Consider the following 15,820-nt stretch of genomic DNA (forward strand, 5'->3'; position numbering starts at 1 on the left):
AAAAAAAAAGCAAATTGAGTACTTTGATTGCTTCTCGGAATGAATCTCGGAATCATCGGGACTCAACCTAGCCCGGATACTCGTATAACACGGATTATTAGTCAAAGTATATATTTTACAGAGTGGCCACTCGAGCCAGTATTTTAAATTCCAGGGTTTTCCCAGTTTTCCCGGATTTTTTGGGGTTTTCCCGGTTCACTACATTTCGTGTGCCGGTCAATTCTAAATTATTACATCATAAAGCGTTTTCAACAATCGTTCTAGCGTAAAGACAGGCATTACAAGAAAGATGGACACTTGTCATAAATACTAGATAAAAGTAATAAATACTGGATAAAACAATGTAGTATCCAATGTGACAACACATTTGAGAACCATTTTTGCCATGATTTCTATCAATCGTGCGCTCGTTTGTTGGTCTTATTTGACTACCATGGATCTTTAGCTATTTAAATATGCAATCTTTATATTTTTGGAGGTTTTATATGAGCAAACAACTGATGAAAAAATGACGATAAAAGCTTTAAACATATTGTTTTTTGTAAGTTTAGCATCATGACACTAAAGAGTAAAGACTTTATCCCGTGACAAAGATATTTTGCATCTGCTATCAATTGTTTATTAACAGATGCCATCACACACCTTTAAAAAAGGGTAACCGGAAGTCATGGACAAACCAGCCACTGGAGAAAACATAAAAATCTGCGAGGAACGGATGTCCTGTAAAACATTAGCCATGCATTTTTTTTTTAATATTTTTTTTATTATTTGCTCGGCCACGTTGGGCTACAGCAATAGTGCTTACTGACTATAGTAAATTATGCTGTTACTCGCACCACGCTGATGATGTACCTAACAAATGCGAGGTACAGGAGATTACAGGGGTTTTCTTAATTTTGGGACATTTTCTTGATTGTGTTTTACGGGAAGTGTACTTTATGTGATAAGAAGTGGGTGCAACGGCACCCTTTTTTAACAGGCTTTTATCTCTTTACTCCTGCGTAGAAACACACGCTCTTGGTTTCATTTTCACCCATTCCATTAAAAAAAACGATATTCGATAGCTGGGCTATCGGAAGAACGGTTGATCTTCGATTCTCGGAAAATGTTAGAAAGTCAGCAATGCTCATCCATAGCGCAGGTGAATAATGGATGGATTAATGCAAAGCTCGTAAAAACAAAGGAGCAACGATCGGACTACAGAAGCGACGCCAGCTCAACTTACAACTAAAATTATCAGTTATCGCCTTGAGGAGTACGGGGCGTAATTGGGATCGCCCACTAAATCCACCGATAAATTCGACACGACCGCAACTTCACGAGAGATGAATAACAAAAGACGAGTGCAAGGTATCACGAATAGGCACACCAGAAATGCGCAAGAACCGATATCGGTGAACCTAAGTATTGCACCAGTGCGAATGAGAAGGCCTGTGGAAAGTTGGGAACAATATACAAAACATCCCGGTAATTTAAAATGCACTTGGTACGATGATCAACAGTGATCGCAAAAGTTTGTGATAATTTCACGGTTTTCCCCGTTTTTTTTCGGAAAAATAAAATTCCCGGCCAATTCCCGGTTTTCCCGGTTGAGTGGCCACCCTGATTTTTTTGCTGAAATTTATATGATGTTTTGGTAAAAACTAGCCACTTTTCATAAACTTCATGTTTTTCCAATGAGATTATTTGAAATTTGTCATGAATTATTGCGATTTTTGGTTATGACAATGTGCTCTGATATTCGTTTAATTTATATTCTCCTCAGCACGCAATGCCACCTTTGTATTGAACTGTCATTTCTTAACAACACGGATAAACGAACAGCCGGATAAAAGGTACCTGGATAAACGGCGCTCCGCTGTACTAAGTTGTCCCGTTTTGTAATCACACTTTTTTGCGATAATCGCAGATTTTTTTTTTTTTACATAATCGTAGAATCTTCTGCAGAATTGGGGATTTTGCGACTATCACACAATTTGGATGTTGTGACAGTCGCAGACAATGCGCAGTTTTTGCGACAAAGTTTTGCAAGCCATTGCACAAATCGATCGCTATATTGTGCACCAAATAAAAAATCACATTATTTTTGCTTTGCATGTCGCATTTCTTTTACTGCAAACTAAAGTCGCCAAATCATTTGTTCGCAAAATCCTGTCATAAAATCTCGACGAAAAATCTAGTCGCGATAATAACTATTCATCAGATCTATCTGCTCCAGTTAATATTTAGGCTACAGTCATTGCTGTATTATGATACCGGATAACCATCTACATGAGCTCGTTTTTCGTCTTGATTGAATGTGAATGATTTCGGATACTGTAACTTGCTTACAAAACAAATAAAATGCTAAAAATTGAAGAAAAAAACTTGCATAGAAAGCACTATCTCAATTAAACATATTTAAATTGATTTATTATTCGTTAAATAGTAGAGCTCAGCAATCACAATAAACTGCCAATAGAAACTGTTCAATACCGAAAAGGGTTTGCAAAAGGGGAAATGTTTTTCGTTTGTTTTATAGCAAGTGGAGTCTTTTAGCTCCCTTTGCTCACTGTACGTATGCCCTTCGTCCGTTAGCATAGATATTGATTTAAAGAAAGAAAGAAAACTGAGCGATAGAGAGCGTATTCAGATCGTTTACACTCTTTGCTCTTAACGCTTGCACGTCGTTTTAGTTCAGAAGATGTACAAAAACAGGAGCATATTTCCAGCTACACAGACACACAGACAAAGGCACTAAAAATTAAACGTTCTTAGAAACTTCTGATAGGAAAACTAATGCAATGTAAATGTAACAAGCTGCGCGGGAATCATAATATTATAACATTTCGCCTTTCCGCATTCATATGTTGGCACGACAGGGTTTGTTTTTGATAAATATGTTTGGATTGGAAGAAAACAAGGGAAAGCAGTACAACACTACTACACTACTACGACGGGGGCTCTGGGGGAAATCAATCTACGGAAGCGGTATACAACGTTGTGTCCTCTGTCGTAAGCGAAGAAATCGACTCGCCAACCGTCTGGCTCAGTACCGAACCGGTGTCCAGCAGCCGGTCGTCTCGTCCCGCCGGAAGTAGTGCGGATTGTTGTTGCGGAAGACGGTAACGGCCGGAAACTGATTGTCCTGAATGTATCTAAGTGTGGCACGGACCTTTTTGGGAGTATTGAAACAACACAGTTGTAGTATATTGTAGTTTTGTAGTCCTCCTTTTCCCATTCATGCATCCCGCTTTACTCACCTGCATGGCAAAGTGTGGCGGTTCCACCTCCGGACTGGTGGAAAGATGCTTCAGTATAAACTCATCGCTCTGCGCCAACCAAAGATCAACGCCGCGCAGTGGATCGTAGTTGAATGGACCGATGCGCAGCATACCAACAGCGGCATCATATATATCTAGCACCTGCGAAAGGGGAAAGGATCATTGTTAGAATTGAATGGCCTTACAGTTGATTCCTTTTCTCATAATGAACCTACCTGATGGCTTCCAGTAAAGTGTCGCGCCATGCGCAGTGGCAGATCCGGTCCCTTGTCCGGGAAGTTGGCGGGAAAGATTTCGCCCGTCTTGATGTTCACGCCGACGCCGTAGATGATCGGCCAGTTGATGTCATCGCGCACCATCGTGTTGAGCTCGCCGACGCACGACTGGGTCAGATCGATCTCCAGCGGATGTTTGTGGAATGATTCTGATGATGGTGGAGGAAACAAATAAATAAAGGAAAAGGTGTTATAAATAAGTCAAATCTTGTCAAGTCTTTAGGAGATACTCTCAACCTCAATATCCATTGTCATTACATTACATGTTTAAGCTGTTTTGGATTCTGTAATTTCCTTTAAAAACAACCCTAGAATATCATCCAAAAGTTCATATTTTTCACAAGGATTTGTGATAAAAAAAATGCATTATTCTAGATAAAAACAAACTAAGAACATATTACACGCTGTAGATTTACGGTACCAAACTGGTGCTAGAACCTTCGCGTCATATTGTAGAATCAACTAGAGCTACAATTTATAGCAAAAAAACAAAGTCCTTATCGCTAACGAGCGCAATGCTCCGGAATGGGGAATGTCTAATGTGGTAGTGAAAATGAGGATTTCTTGTTATAAGCAATATTGAGTATGGTCATGTTTGTTCGCAGATTAGTTGGAATTTGATGTACAGTATCCATAAAAAATGCAAGCAAAATGCTAATTTCTTTTTTTAATAGTTACTGTATTTATTTATTTTTTTACTGACCGAATTTGATAACATTTTCGGGTAATATATGATGCCCAGTACACAAAAAGTGTCGGGCAAGAAGACGTGTTAGAACGTATTCACAGAACGTCATCTGCATCATGGTAGGAACGCTGTGAGATGTTGGTTCTCAGCACGTTAGGACAATCGACAAAAATCCGTTCGTTGCTCAAGGTTTTGCGTTGCCGTAGTCACAACAAATCCAGTTGAACATATTACTTATTAGAATGAATGGTGCTTTTTCTGCACACTGCTAAAAATCGGTTTGTTTGGAAAATAGCGGAACACCTCTAAACCTATCGGATTTTCCACCATAGAAATGAGAATGAACGTTATCGTGTAGCAAACTTTTCAGTTCGCGGGCCGCATTGCTTCACATATAATGGTGTTGAGGGCCATTGTTTCGTTGCATGTATCTAATTCGAACGTTTCAATTTCGTCTTTATAAGAAAATACTAGCATAATATACAAAACTCCTATAGTTTTTTTTTATTATTTAAGCTTGGTCTACGTCTCTAAAAAGCAACAATTACATTTTCTTTAAAAATAGTCACAATAATTAATTATTTATTTTAACCTTCACAAAGCTGCCACGGGCCGCATAATAGGCTCTCGAGGGCCGCATGCGGCCCGCGGGCCGTAGTTTGGAGACCCCTGGTGTAGCACAGTTCATTTCTACCGTGGGCTCCCTGTTATAAAAAAATATTCTCAAAAATCAAGTAGGATGAACATCTCGCCTAATATGATAAGCGGGATGGGGAATGTGTGTCCCGAGGAACGAATTTTCGTCGTTCGCTTGCTTATAAAATCCTTTTCTAACTTAAAAAAAATGACTCGATTGTAGAGAACTACCCTGTGCTGACCAGGACAGAGGTCTTCTTGAAGATAGAGAGCATATCCGTGAAATTGGAGGTTGTTACCACTGGTCGATCAGAACAGTAAGAGCAGGTGCTTGAAAACGATTGACGTCGTTATTCAATAGGATTTGTTGGGTCTGACCACCTAAGATCACCCAGAGAAACCTTTTTCGGCAAGGGGGGTCGCCGTGATAATACGCCAAAAAGACACCTGCCTAATCGACTGGTAATGGATCGTGCTTGTTGCATCTTGGATAGTACTCTAACAATTCAATAGCGCTAAACAAAATCATAAAAGCATTATGAAAACACACTTTACAATAGACTACAAGGACATTTTCAAGAACATAGCATAAAGAATGGCATTCCGAACTCCCAAGGATAGATATTAAGGTAATTTGTTGATAGCCCCGAAACACACCTATCCATATTCGTATTTTAAATGACCTATGTTTTGAAAGTAGTGAATTGAGACTGATTATAATTTGACCGTTAGTTAGATGAGCATTATTTACAAAATAGCTATCACCCTTTTCTTGACCGATTTCCGTTCTAAGTCATTGAAGATCATTGAATTCTTCGTATTGTATGGGATGGCACACATTTATCTCACAAAATAAAATGAATAAAAAATACAGGATGTCCTACTACGTTGTCTCTTACATCAGAACAAACAACATCACACACACTCGTGCACAACATCACTCCGTCTGGTTGATTGGTGTCAATTTTTTGATTTAATTATTTTCTAATTGACCTTTCGTCGACGACCGACCGACCGACCGGGACCGACCGGGAACTAAATGGTCCCTCTCCGGTCTCTCGATCTGCCACCGTGTTTGATGGTCGTTTGCACTTGATTGAATTAAGTGGCTATTAGAATGAGGACCGGCGTGACCAGCGCGCAGGGAGAAAGAGATGAAGAGAGTATGCGGTTCATTCATATTTGATCGTGAATAAAGAGGGATACTTTGCCGGTCGGGTGTAAGAACACGTACTATCCATTACTTTTTTGCTTTTCTGCTCTCCCATCAGAGACGACGCTGAAGTGGGTCTTAATGTACTTGAACGAATCTAAAAGTACGCTGGAACCCATTCTTCCATTCCTTCACGGTCCGGTTGCTCCCATTTCTCGCCGCGAGGATTCAATTAAATGCATTACTCTTCATTCAATTAAAATTGAAGGAAGCAAACCAAGTCCAACTGCAGGGCCGCCGCGAGAGAGGGTGATTAACACTTCTTAGGAGAAGGTTAAACAACAGCATACACCACCGTGTCTGCCCTACCCATATAGGATGGGTGTCACAAATTAGCCTGCCAACCGGTTCTGTCCTGTACGATACAAAAAAAACCAACACGGCCACCATTACCAGCATAAAACAACAAACGCATGCATGCGCAGAGACAAAAAGGAGGAGCCTTGTGGGCATCATATCTCCACTCCCGATGGGTGGGTGTTTGATGTCCGTTCCGGTGGTCAATTATAATTTACGAGACGACGATGTTACAATCACTATAATTAAATTTCTTACACCGCGGAAAGCAGTACCCCATTACAACCACCAACATCAACGCCGGATCGTGGGCAAAGTCCTTCGAGAATGATGAATGAGAAATAAGAGTCGTACAGATACACATGCGTACACACTGCAGCAATTCATTCTCTTTAGGGCATTCGATTCGATGCAATAAATTATGTACCGCCTGCGGACATTAATAGCCTATTACCGGCCATGCAAGTCTTGTGATTAGCGTGTCGCTTAGTGCGAAACTGTCAAATAACCAAACACCTCGTGATAAATTGACCTTTTATCGTTATATGTTATGCATTTGATTGCGAAATATTGGTTTAAATGGCATCGTCACGGCGAAGATTAAATAGCTGTTTTAAATTGATTGGGTCCGTTTTCATTCCAACAAACCAGTATAATCGTTTACAGAGCAATTTCATAAACTTATCATTGGTTAATGTATAATGAGCGGTAATAAATCAATTCAGTTTCCTATATTTTAACACTTATTACATGCTTCAAAAGGTGGGTTTTTCCGGTTGCCTGACTATGCAAATGTAGACTCGATTTTTTTTTAATTACCCATACAAATAATACTTGCTAGTACCACTTAATGTCACAACTATTCAAGAGAAATCTTTGTTATCTTTTTGAGATAAAGTATCATATTGATTAAAATCGTTGAAAGCGTTGGAACTTCATACTAGTGATGGGTAAAGTTTGCAAAAATGCGGAGTCGATTCCGTCCCAACTAAGGAAGGTAGGTCCGCTCAGTATTATCTGGAGTCGTTCGAAATCGTCTGGAGCCGTTTGGAATCGTCTGGAGATGCCCCGAGTCATTCGGTATCGTTCTGAGTCGTCCAGAATCGGCTGGAGTCGCCCGGAGTCGGCTTTTGAAACAAAAGCCTGTTCACGCAAGGTGGAGGACAAAAAACACAACTAAATGAATTCTTTGATCACAAGCACGACTTCGAATGACTCCAACTCCTATAGACTCCGGCCGAATCCGGAAGACTCCGAGCCTCTCTGGACAACTCCAGCCGACTCCGAACAACTCCAGGCGACTCCAGGCGACTCTGGCAAAATCAGAACCACTTATTCTATCTGGAGATGGAAACGTCCAGAGTCGGAGTAGGATAGGAGTCGTGTAAGCGCTCTAGAGAGCACATTACTAATTCGTTGGGTTGGAAAGAGACCCGTAGTTTCAATGAATTTAAAACTCTAAACCAAAAGCTGGATTGATAAGTACTGAGCACAGCTCAGTTAATAGAATGAGGGCTTAAGTAATTCGTTCTTTTTCTTGTTATTTACTTGGATAGAAGGTTCAGTTTAATGTTTCTAAACAGTTCGCTTTTAAATTGGAATGGTAACGATAGTTTCTATAATTTAGAAAAGGACTAGCGGATTGAAATCGGATCCCTTCGCTAGGTAATGGTAGGAGCTGGGTTCTGTTCTTTTTAACTTGTCTCATCTTAATCTCAATAGTATCAAGATGTACTCTTCTTCTTCTTCTACTTTGGAACAATAACCGTTGTCAGTCAAGGCCTGCCTGTAGTACCAGCTAGTGTGGGGCTTAGATTTCAGTGACTTACTGATTACAAATAGCAGGATAGTCAGTCCTACATATAACGGCACGGTCCATTCGAGGCTTGAACGCATGACGGGAATGTTGCTAGGTCGTGCGAGTTGATAACTGTACCACCGGACCGACCCCATCAAGATGTACATAAGAATGCAATTAAACCTGTTTTTGGAAATTTTATCAGAAAATATCCTCTATCAAACAATTTGACTATGATAAATAAGACGAACTAGTATAAATAAATTCCATAACACTAAGAACATATTCTTATCAGAAAATCGATTATTAAAATTGGCTCCCTCTGTGTACATGTGCATGACAGGCGGTACCAAATTTCCGTTCCAAAATAGTCCAATTATTTTACCTTGTCCCAAAAAATCCAATATCCCACTGCAATTTGATAAGGTTGTTTATCAACACTGCAGGGAAGAGATGCCGGACATTAGACGATTTGTCTAACACCTGGGCGTGAAGGGGGGAAAACGGTCAGCAGACTCCCCATCTACCGTTATAGCACATGTGACGGCAGCATGAGCCGTAAAAGCGTAGCAGTGCCGGATAGAAATACTAATGGCGTTACCTAATCTTTTTCTATCATCAATTTAGGGAAAGTATCTTGCTCGCCGCCGCAGGGATTTCGGTACGGTGGTAGTACCAAGGTACACACAAACACACAAAGAAGGATGATTTAAGCTTCACAAATCCATACGATGCATACGATCCTGCAGCTAGAGTGTGCGGACAGTGTGGATCCTTATATCGTCATTAAATTTTGACTAAGCTTTATTGGAAAGGGATTGATTTTTTCGTCCCTTCGACTTGTTATTTTTCCGATGAGTTTGGTCAAAACAATGTCCAGGAGAGATGGAGTGGATTATTAATTATTCGAAAACCCCTTTTTTACCAGTGTCCCAACGGACCGGCAGGATCGAATGGCTTTGTTGCATTACACTATTAATCGAAGCGTCAGTTTGCGTGTGATTTGCTACAGAACATGAGAAACGAGGTTTCGTACCGAACTCGCACTGCCATAATTGCAATAGAGAAAAGAGGCGTACACAGGCAAATATAGGCAAAAGGCGGTCGATAAAGCGGTGGATCCGCAACGAATACGTGCCATGGGAATCAATAGTACCGATGATTTATTGACGCACACAACAACGATCCGTGTGAACACGGCGGTCTGTTTGGCGAAGATGTATTCCCATCCCATTTGTGCCAACCGCCAGCCATCACCTTCACCTGCAGAAAACTATCATGCTTTATGTTTGGTTTGATCGTGCTTCGCGTGCAAAAAAAGGGAAAACGAACGAGCGCCGTTTTGGGATGGTACTAAATTTCACCACAACTCGACAACAGATCGATACGTGGACGAAGTTTCCTAGCGCCCTTCATCACTTCACCATTCCCCTCCCTCTCCCTCCCCGCTTAAGCAACGGGGCGGTTTTTAAATAGATTTCAATTCCATAATTATACCACCCCAAGCCGAACCACTCCAAGCGAGTGCGATCAATAGTGAATCATTCCGGGTGTGCAAGTGCTTCGCGCGTCCCTTTTGCAAATCCATTTGCTGTTTAGGATTTTTATGACCACTAAACTGGCAAAGCCTTTTGCCGCAACCTCTGACTCGGTGGGTTCTGTGGGTCGCAGCAGCATCAGCATTTGCAAGGGAGGTGTGCAAGGTGGGCTTTTTTTTGTTTCGTGCCATTGCCGAGTGAAAGATTGCATCTCTGGACACAAATTCCACACCTTTTTATAATGCCGCCACTATGGTGGTGGTGCTGTTTGTGCGCTGTTTGTGCACTTTTATAAGCAGAATATGGATGATTCAAGCCGTCGTCGTCGTCGTCGTCGTCGTTTGGTTTGATCTGTGTTTTGCTAGGTTAATGGTTCTGGACGAGCTGCAAAAGCTGTAAAAGCACACGGTTACGGCGGTCACACTTACGCATAATATTACTGAACAGATCTTCCGCATAGCCCTGCGGATCGCTGAAGCCTCCAATAAGCTGTAGCTCGATGCGGCCTTCCGGGTAGCCGAACGCAAGCTCCTGGACGCGGGCGACCATCGCCGACACGGCCTCGTCCGTACCGTTGCCGTCCAGGTGTGCCAGTGCGATCGCACCGGAACCTTTTGGTGGATTAAAGAGAGAAAACAAAGGTAATTAAAACTTTAATTTGCTACAAAGGCATTAAAGTTAGCCTCACCAGAATGCCGCACTACGACGATAATGCATGTGGTTGCATCGTCCGATCCAATTATGTTCACGTTTCGATCGTGTGGAGCGACGGCGGCCATTTCACGCTGGCACACATACAGCAAACCTGGTGCACCGACCTGTGAAAAGTATTTGATTAATTTAGGGAAAAGTCCTTGTTCGTGTTTCTTGGTTAATAAGTAAAGCTTTTGAAAGAATTAAACAAGCTTGGGAAATTCAAGGATACATTAACTGACTAATAGAGAGATCTAAAGATGATACGATTAGTAGTTTGTACGACCTATTTTCATATCTGGACATTACTAAGTAATTTAAAAGTCTCCGCAGTCTACCGATAATCTTAAGGATTCTCTTTAACCTTTTTTTAGACACTTATAACATCACATTATCATGCAGAAAATGGATCCTCTTTGAACGTATTGCATAATTTTTCACATACTGTGGTATCTTTCTATCTGAATGAAAGTCCCTTCGCCAAGAAGGACTGTTGAAAGTCACTGTAGAATATGTACCTCCAAGAGTAACCAATTTTGTAGAAAATATAACCTGCTGCTGATGTACATTTCGAGTCAAAAGTAGTATGTGAGTTACTATTCACTATTAATGAAGTCATTTCTGAGATTGATAACACTCTAGAGAATACTTAGAGAATATTACACTTTAGAAAATACTCCCGCGTGCCGACAACTGCTGACTAATAACGATAATTCATAATTTTAGCACAACATCGAAAAGAGACTATTCGACTTTCAACCGGTCTCATAAAACTCACGCCATGTTTGTACACTTTCTCATGGTTTTCTGAGATTTTTATAGACATAGGCCTGATTTTCTAAAGCAGGATAACTAACGAGTACCTGCATCAATGAAGTGAAGAGCGTGTTATTACGATACGTGGTTTCAGAACCTTCCAGAAAGCCTCAATGTCAAAAAATTGGTAAAAACATGAGGTGTCAACTTTAGGGTGCCGCCGCTACTAAAACAACTACTTCAGGAATACTGAAACACATTCTACATGGTATCTTTGTGGATAGCCTAACCATAGAAGCCTCTTATTTACTGCGCTTTTCGTTAATAGAACAACTAAGACTGAATGTTAAAACCTTCTGCCTAAGCAGATCAAAATTAGCACACCAATTTTTCTTGTGTAATAATCTTTAATCTATTTTAGTTTCATTCAATTAACTGCCTAAGTTCTTCGCGGGCCGCATGTAGCTCACGGGCCGTATGTTTGACATATCTGCTTTAGAGAGTTAAATTCGAATGATTGATTTAACTCTTGACACAAACTTGAAATTCATTCATACTGAATCAAATTATTTACGAGTTAAAACTCTTTCGTGAAATTACTTTCATTTCGTGAGTTGATAGAATATCTTCGTCGAATGATAAATCACTCACAGTGACCTCAATCTTTCGTGAGTTAACTCACACTATTGAGGCATTACGCCCATCACTAATGACTGCATACATGCATTTAATGGAACAAACAGCTAAAAAATCGAAGAAAATTTAAGGAAGTAAAATGACTGTATAACATGATACTAAGCCGATAAATGCTTAAGAAGATGGCATCATCGTGGTCCAAAAGTCTAAGAACCAGCATTCTTAAATTTTGAATAAATGTTAATAAATTGTACTATATGTGGGTAATTGTCTGATCTTATACATAATAAACTGTAGTCATTTAACTAAACATACCGTTTTCGTTGGAATCGAGAGAAGCTGTGTGGCCGTTTCCCGGTACACCGGATGCTCCAGGAACAGTGCGTGCGTGTTGATGGGACGCTCGTCCTGTATCACACCGTTCAGCACCAGCACCATGGTGAGTTGAGGTCCGGTTGCTCGAACGATCTGTTGTATTTGCAGTAAGCAAAGGCGGATGTCTTCCCCTGCTTGGATGTCACTTCCTTCAGTTCACTTCCGGCCTTTTGTTGTTGTTGATGAAAAGCACTGTGCGAGAAAAAAAGGCAGAGAGAAAGTCCTGTTTTAGAGTGATTGTGATCTTGACGGTTAGTATGACGCATTGATGTCTAATCTACTGCAACGATCGCAATGACACACAGCGGACGATTCAAACATACATTTAGTTTTTTTCTTCGCTTTTCTGTTTTGGATGGATGTGATTTGATGTTTTGATTAATCATTCATGTTCACATGTGGCCATTTCAGTGTGAGCAGCGGAAAATCACACTTTGAACGATGTACATCATGGCGATGATGATGATGATGATGCAAACGAGTCACCTGCGAGGTCGCTCACAACGTCGCCGGGCGAAGACATACACCACTGCCCGCCGCCATCGATCGATTTTGACATTTTATGCTACAATGCGCGTCCATGCCGGAGCTCTGCGGTCTTTCGACGGAGTGTACAACAAACCTAACGCTGCTTGCTACAAGCCGACGGGCGCACCCATCCGCGGGCGATCCACGCTGTCATATTGCCCGTTTGATGGTTGATTAAATTATAGAGATTATAGAGACGCGCGCCTAGGATCGTACGCTCGGTGAGGGTAACTCTTCCTCGAATCGCAGCAGTGGAGACTGCACAGAGCGAAGGACTGCACTGACACATTGCAGGGGAAGGAAAAGGCAGAATGTGTCTCTTCACCCTGCGGGGGACGGCTCCTTCTCGTAAAGGGGCCTCGCCCCCTTTCCTTGCGCTTTTGTGAGGCGTATGATGATGGATGATTAATGATAAAACCAACTTCACACAAAACGCAGTCAGCCGACGGACGCACGCACGCGTCGGCAGTTTTGAGCCATCGCTTCACTCCACAAAGCACAAACTTCTGCCATTGCCTAACGCGATCTTTCTATTTCCTATTCACTACTGCTGCGATGACGTTTGCCGGCAACAATCCTCAAACGGCTGGGACAGTAGTGTATTATCTTAAAACGATGGACATCTTTCGCCCGTGAATGGGAGGAACTGATGTGGTTAGCTGAAAATCATAATTCACCACACCGGAGCGGCCTCGCCTGTTTCCGCCTCTCTTCGGGACAGCCGCTTTCGTGCGATGCCCAGTTATGATCGATGCAGCTGTGCAGGCTCTGTGAGAAAAAAAAGTAGGTGCGTCTCTAATGGTTCGTTTTATCTCGCTTTCCTACTTTACGTCGCCCAAGTCACAATACAAACAGTACAAACCGTACATCATTACATCGTCGAGCGCCGTCGTCCTTCGTCATCTGCCGCGCGCGCGCGGGTTGCGAAGTACGATCAAATGAGTGCATTGTTGGTTTGCCGACGCAATCAACATTCTTCCTTCCTACTATTGGTTTTGCGGTCGAGCCTCGTAATTGCATTGTAACGCGCCCGTCGGAAGGAAGCGATGGAGATCGAGGGAGAAGCGGAGGGAAAGAGAATGGCAACAATGTAGATGGTTGAAAGTAATGTTGAAAAAAAAAAATGAGAAGGAAATTAGATTTTCTATAACAAGCTAAAGCTCTTCACTCTTTCATTCCCACTCTCCCTCTCTCTCACTATCGGAGTCGATTGATTGTTTTCATCAGTGGGTCAGATGTTTGATGGATGCTGTTTTGTCGGCACTGCACAGGGTTAGGATTATTTTTCAATGTTGCTTACGCGCATTGTTTGGTTTGTAATTGAACAGTATGCAAATTTGCAAGCCGATTGGTAATTTGCTTACTTTTAACAGATGAGATGCGCCAACACTATGTACTTGTGAAGTTAAGATTTTACAGTTGAGTGCTTCTTATATTTACAAACACTTATTTAAATGGGATTTGATGCTGCAACGTTCGTTATGGTTAATTGAGCAGTGTCACAGGTAAAAAGTGAATATATTAAAGAAAAAAATAAGGTCACTTAGTTTAAAAGTTAAAGTTTAGAAGGTGTTAGTAGTAGTAAAGTAGTATTTCAAAGATTGCCACAACTACAAAAATGTCAAGAAGGAGTACCAAATTGGATCTAAAGTCACAGCTTATCTTATTAGCTATCTTGTTTCACATTTGAGCGATATTTATATATTGCAATACGATAAGATTAGTGTTTGATTTGTACAACTTTCTCTGCTTTAGTTGAATTTATGTTTCAATACGTCAAATGTTTTGAAATTTGGCAAGTAGTTTCTTCAATTGAGAGGCTCGATCTCTAGCTCTCTTGTTCGCTAGATCGAGTTTTACGCACGTGTCTACGGGACGGTCTGACAATCGTAACGTTATATTGTTTACACATTCGAAAGATTGAAAGGTAAGAAAGCTGAATTCAAACAGTGTGAACATTGATGAAAATATCTGGACCAGTATACATGATGTATTGTTTTACAGGGTTTCCCACGATTTATTGGTTGGTTCCCATACATTTTTGGTTGGTTCTAAAATTTTTTTGGTGCGTTCCCACGATTTTTGGCCGTTTCCCAGATTTTTTGGTTTATTTGTATTGATATCCAATTGGGCGATACCAATAATTTTTGGGAATTTGGTTCGTTCCTATCTATGGGATCTATCTATCCTATCTAATCTATAGGATACGATAAAAAAATCGTGGGAACGCACCAAAAAATCATGAGAACTGACCAATAAATCGTGGGAAACCCTGTAAGTAAATTATTTAAACTAAAATTTCACATAACATCAAGAGATCCTAAAAACTAACAATGTTTATCTTACGCAACACATTGAGATACATTTTAAGAAGTAAGATTCCAATACTAAAATGTAAGGCTACAAGCCATTACATGATCAATACTATCATCTCTGATGCATATCTATGACGATCAAAACAACAGCAAACATCGTTCAACGTACCGAAACCAACAAAGCAATTTTAATTAATACCGATCCATCGCTACAACCATATTCGCTCGGTTTCGCGATTGTGAAAGGAAATGCAATAAAAAAGAACGTTCCGCATTCACACCCGAAATGAATGTCCTCTCGCTTCTTTCTTCGGTGTACCTTTTTTGTCCGGACCGATCGGATCGGTCTTTCCAGAAAGCACAGAAGCAGCAGCTCCCTCGGCCTGGGTTGCCAGATCGCTAGCAATTAAGGTTATAATTTGATAAACTGCTGCCATTTATTTCATCATCAACAGCGGCAGCAGCAGCATCCCCACAAGACGATCATCAAAAACGATCGTCGTGTACGGTTGCGTTCCGCCAGCGAATTGGCAACCGAAGTATAGCGCGCACCGCGTAATTGAATACGTACTTCGCGCTTTGCGAAGATGCTGGCGTCTTTCGTGCAGGCAGGGTATTCGGAAATGGCATCGTAAAGAGGTTTTAATTATTTAATGACATTTAGCACAAGATACGGAGGATGCTTCAGATGATGAGACGGTTCGTTTGTTGGGGACAAACAGCAGGTCTATAAGGCTGGAACGAATCACAATTCGCAATGGAGCTGGTGCGTACGTAAGATGATGGGAAGTTTTGCAAGCTGCATTCTG

General features: G+C 41.2%; 1 protein-coding gene across 4 annotated transcripts in view; it reads right to left on the reverse strand.

Annotated features, from left to right (window-relative positions):
* Window positions 1-2,384: 2,384 nt before the first annotated feature.
* Window positions 2,385-15,820, reverse strand: part of LOC120902135 (protein N-terminal asparagine amidohydrolase) — a 36,113-nt gene continuing 22,677 nt past the window's right edge. For all 4 annotated transcript variants that reach the window (XM_040310669.1, XM_040310666.1, XM_040310670.1 and 1 more), the window contains 6 exons: window positions 12,109-12,360; window positions 10,397-10,526; window positions 10,137-10,319; window positions 3,479-3,687; window positions 3,243-3,404; window positions 2,385-3,154 (listed from right to left, as the gene is read on the reverse strand). In XM_040310669.1, the coding sequence (XP_040166603.1) occupies window positions 3,029-3,154; window positions 3,243-3,404; window positions 3,479-3,687; window positions 10,137-10,319; window positions 10,397-10,526; window positions 12,109-12,231 (933 nt within the window). In that variant the 5' untranslated portion in view covers window positions 12,232-12,360 and the 3' untranslated portion in view covers window positions 2,385-3,028. The remainder of the gene's footprint in view (window positions 3,155-3,242; window positions 3,405-3,478; window positions 3,688-10,136; window positions 10,320-10,396; window positions 10,527-12,108; window positions 12,361-15,820) is intronic.

This window comes from Anopheles arabiensis, chromosome 3, assembly GCF_016920715.1.
Source record: "Anopheles arabiensis isolate DONGOLA chromosome 3, AaraD3, whole genome shotgun sequence".
NCBI lineage: Eukaryota > Metazoa > Arthropoda > Insecta > Diptera > Culicidae > Anopheles > Anopheles arabiensis.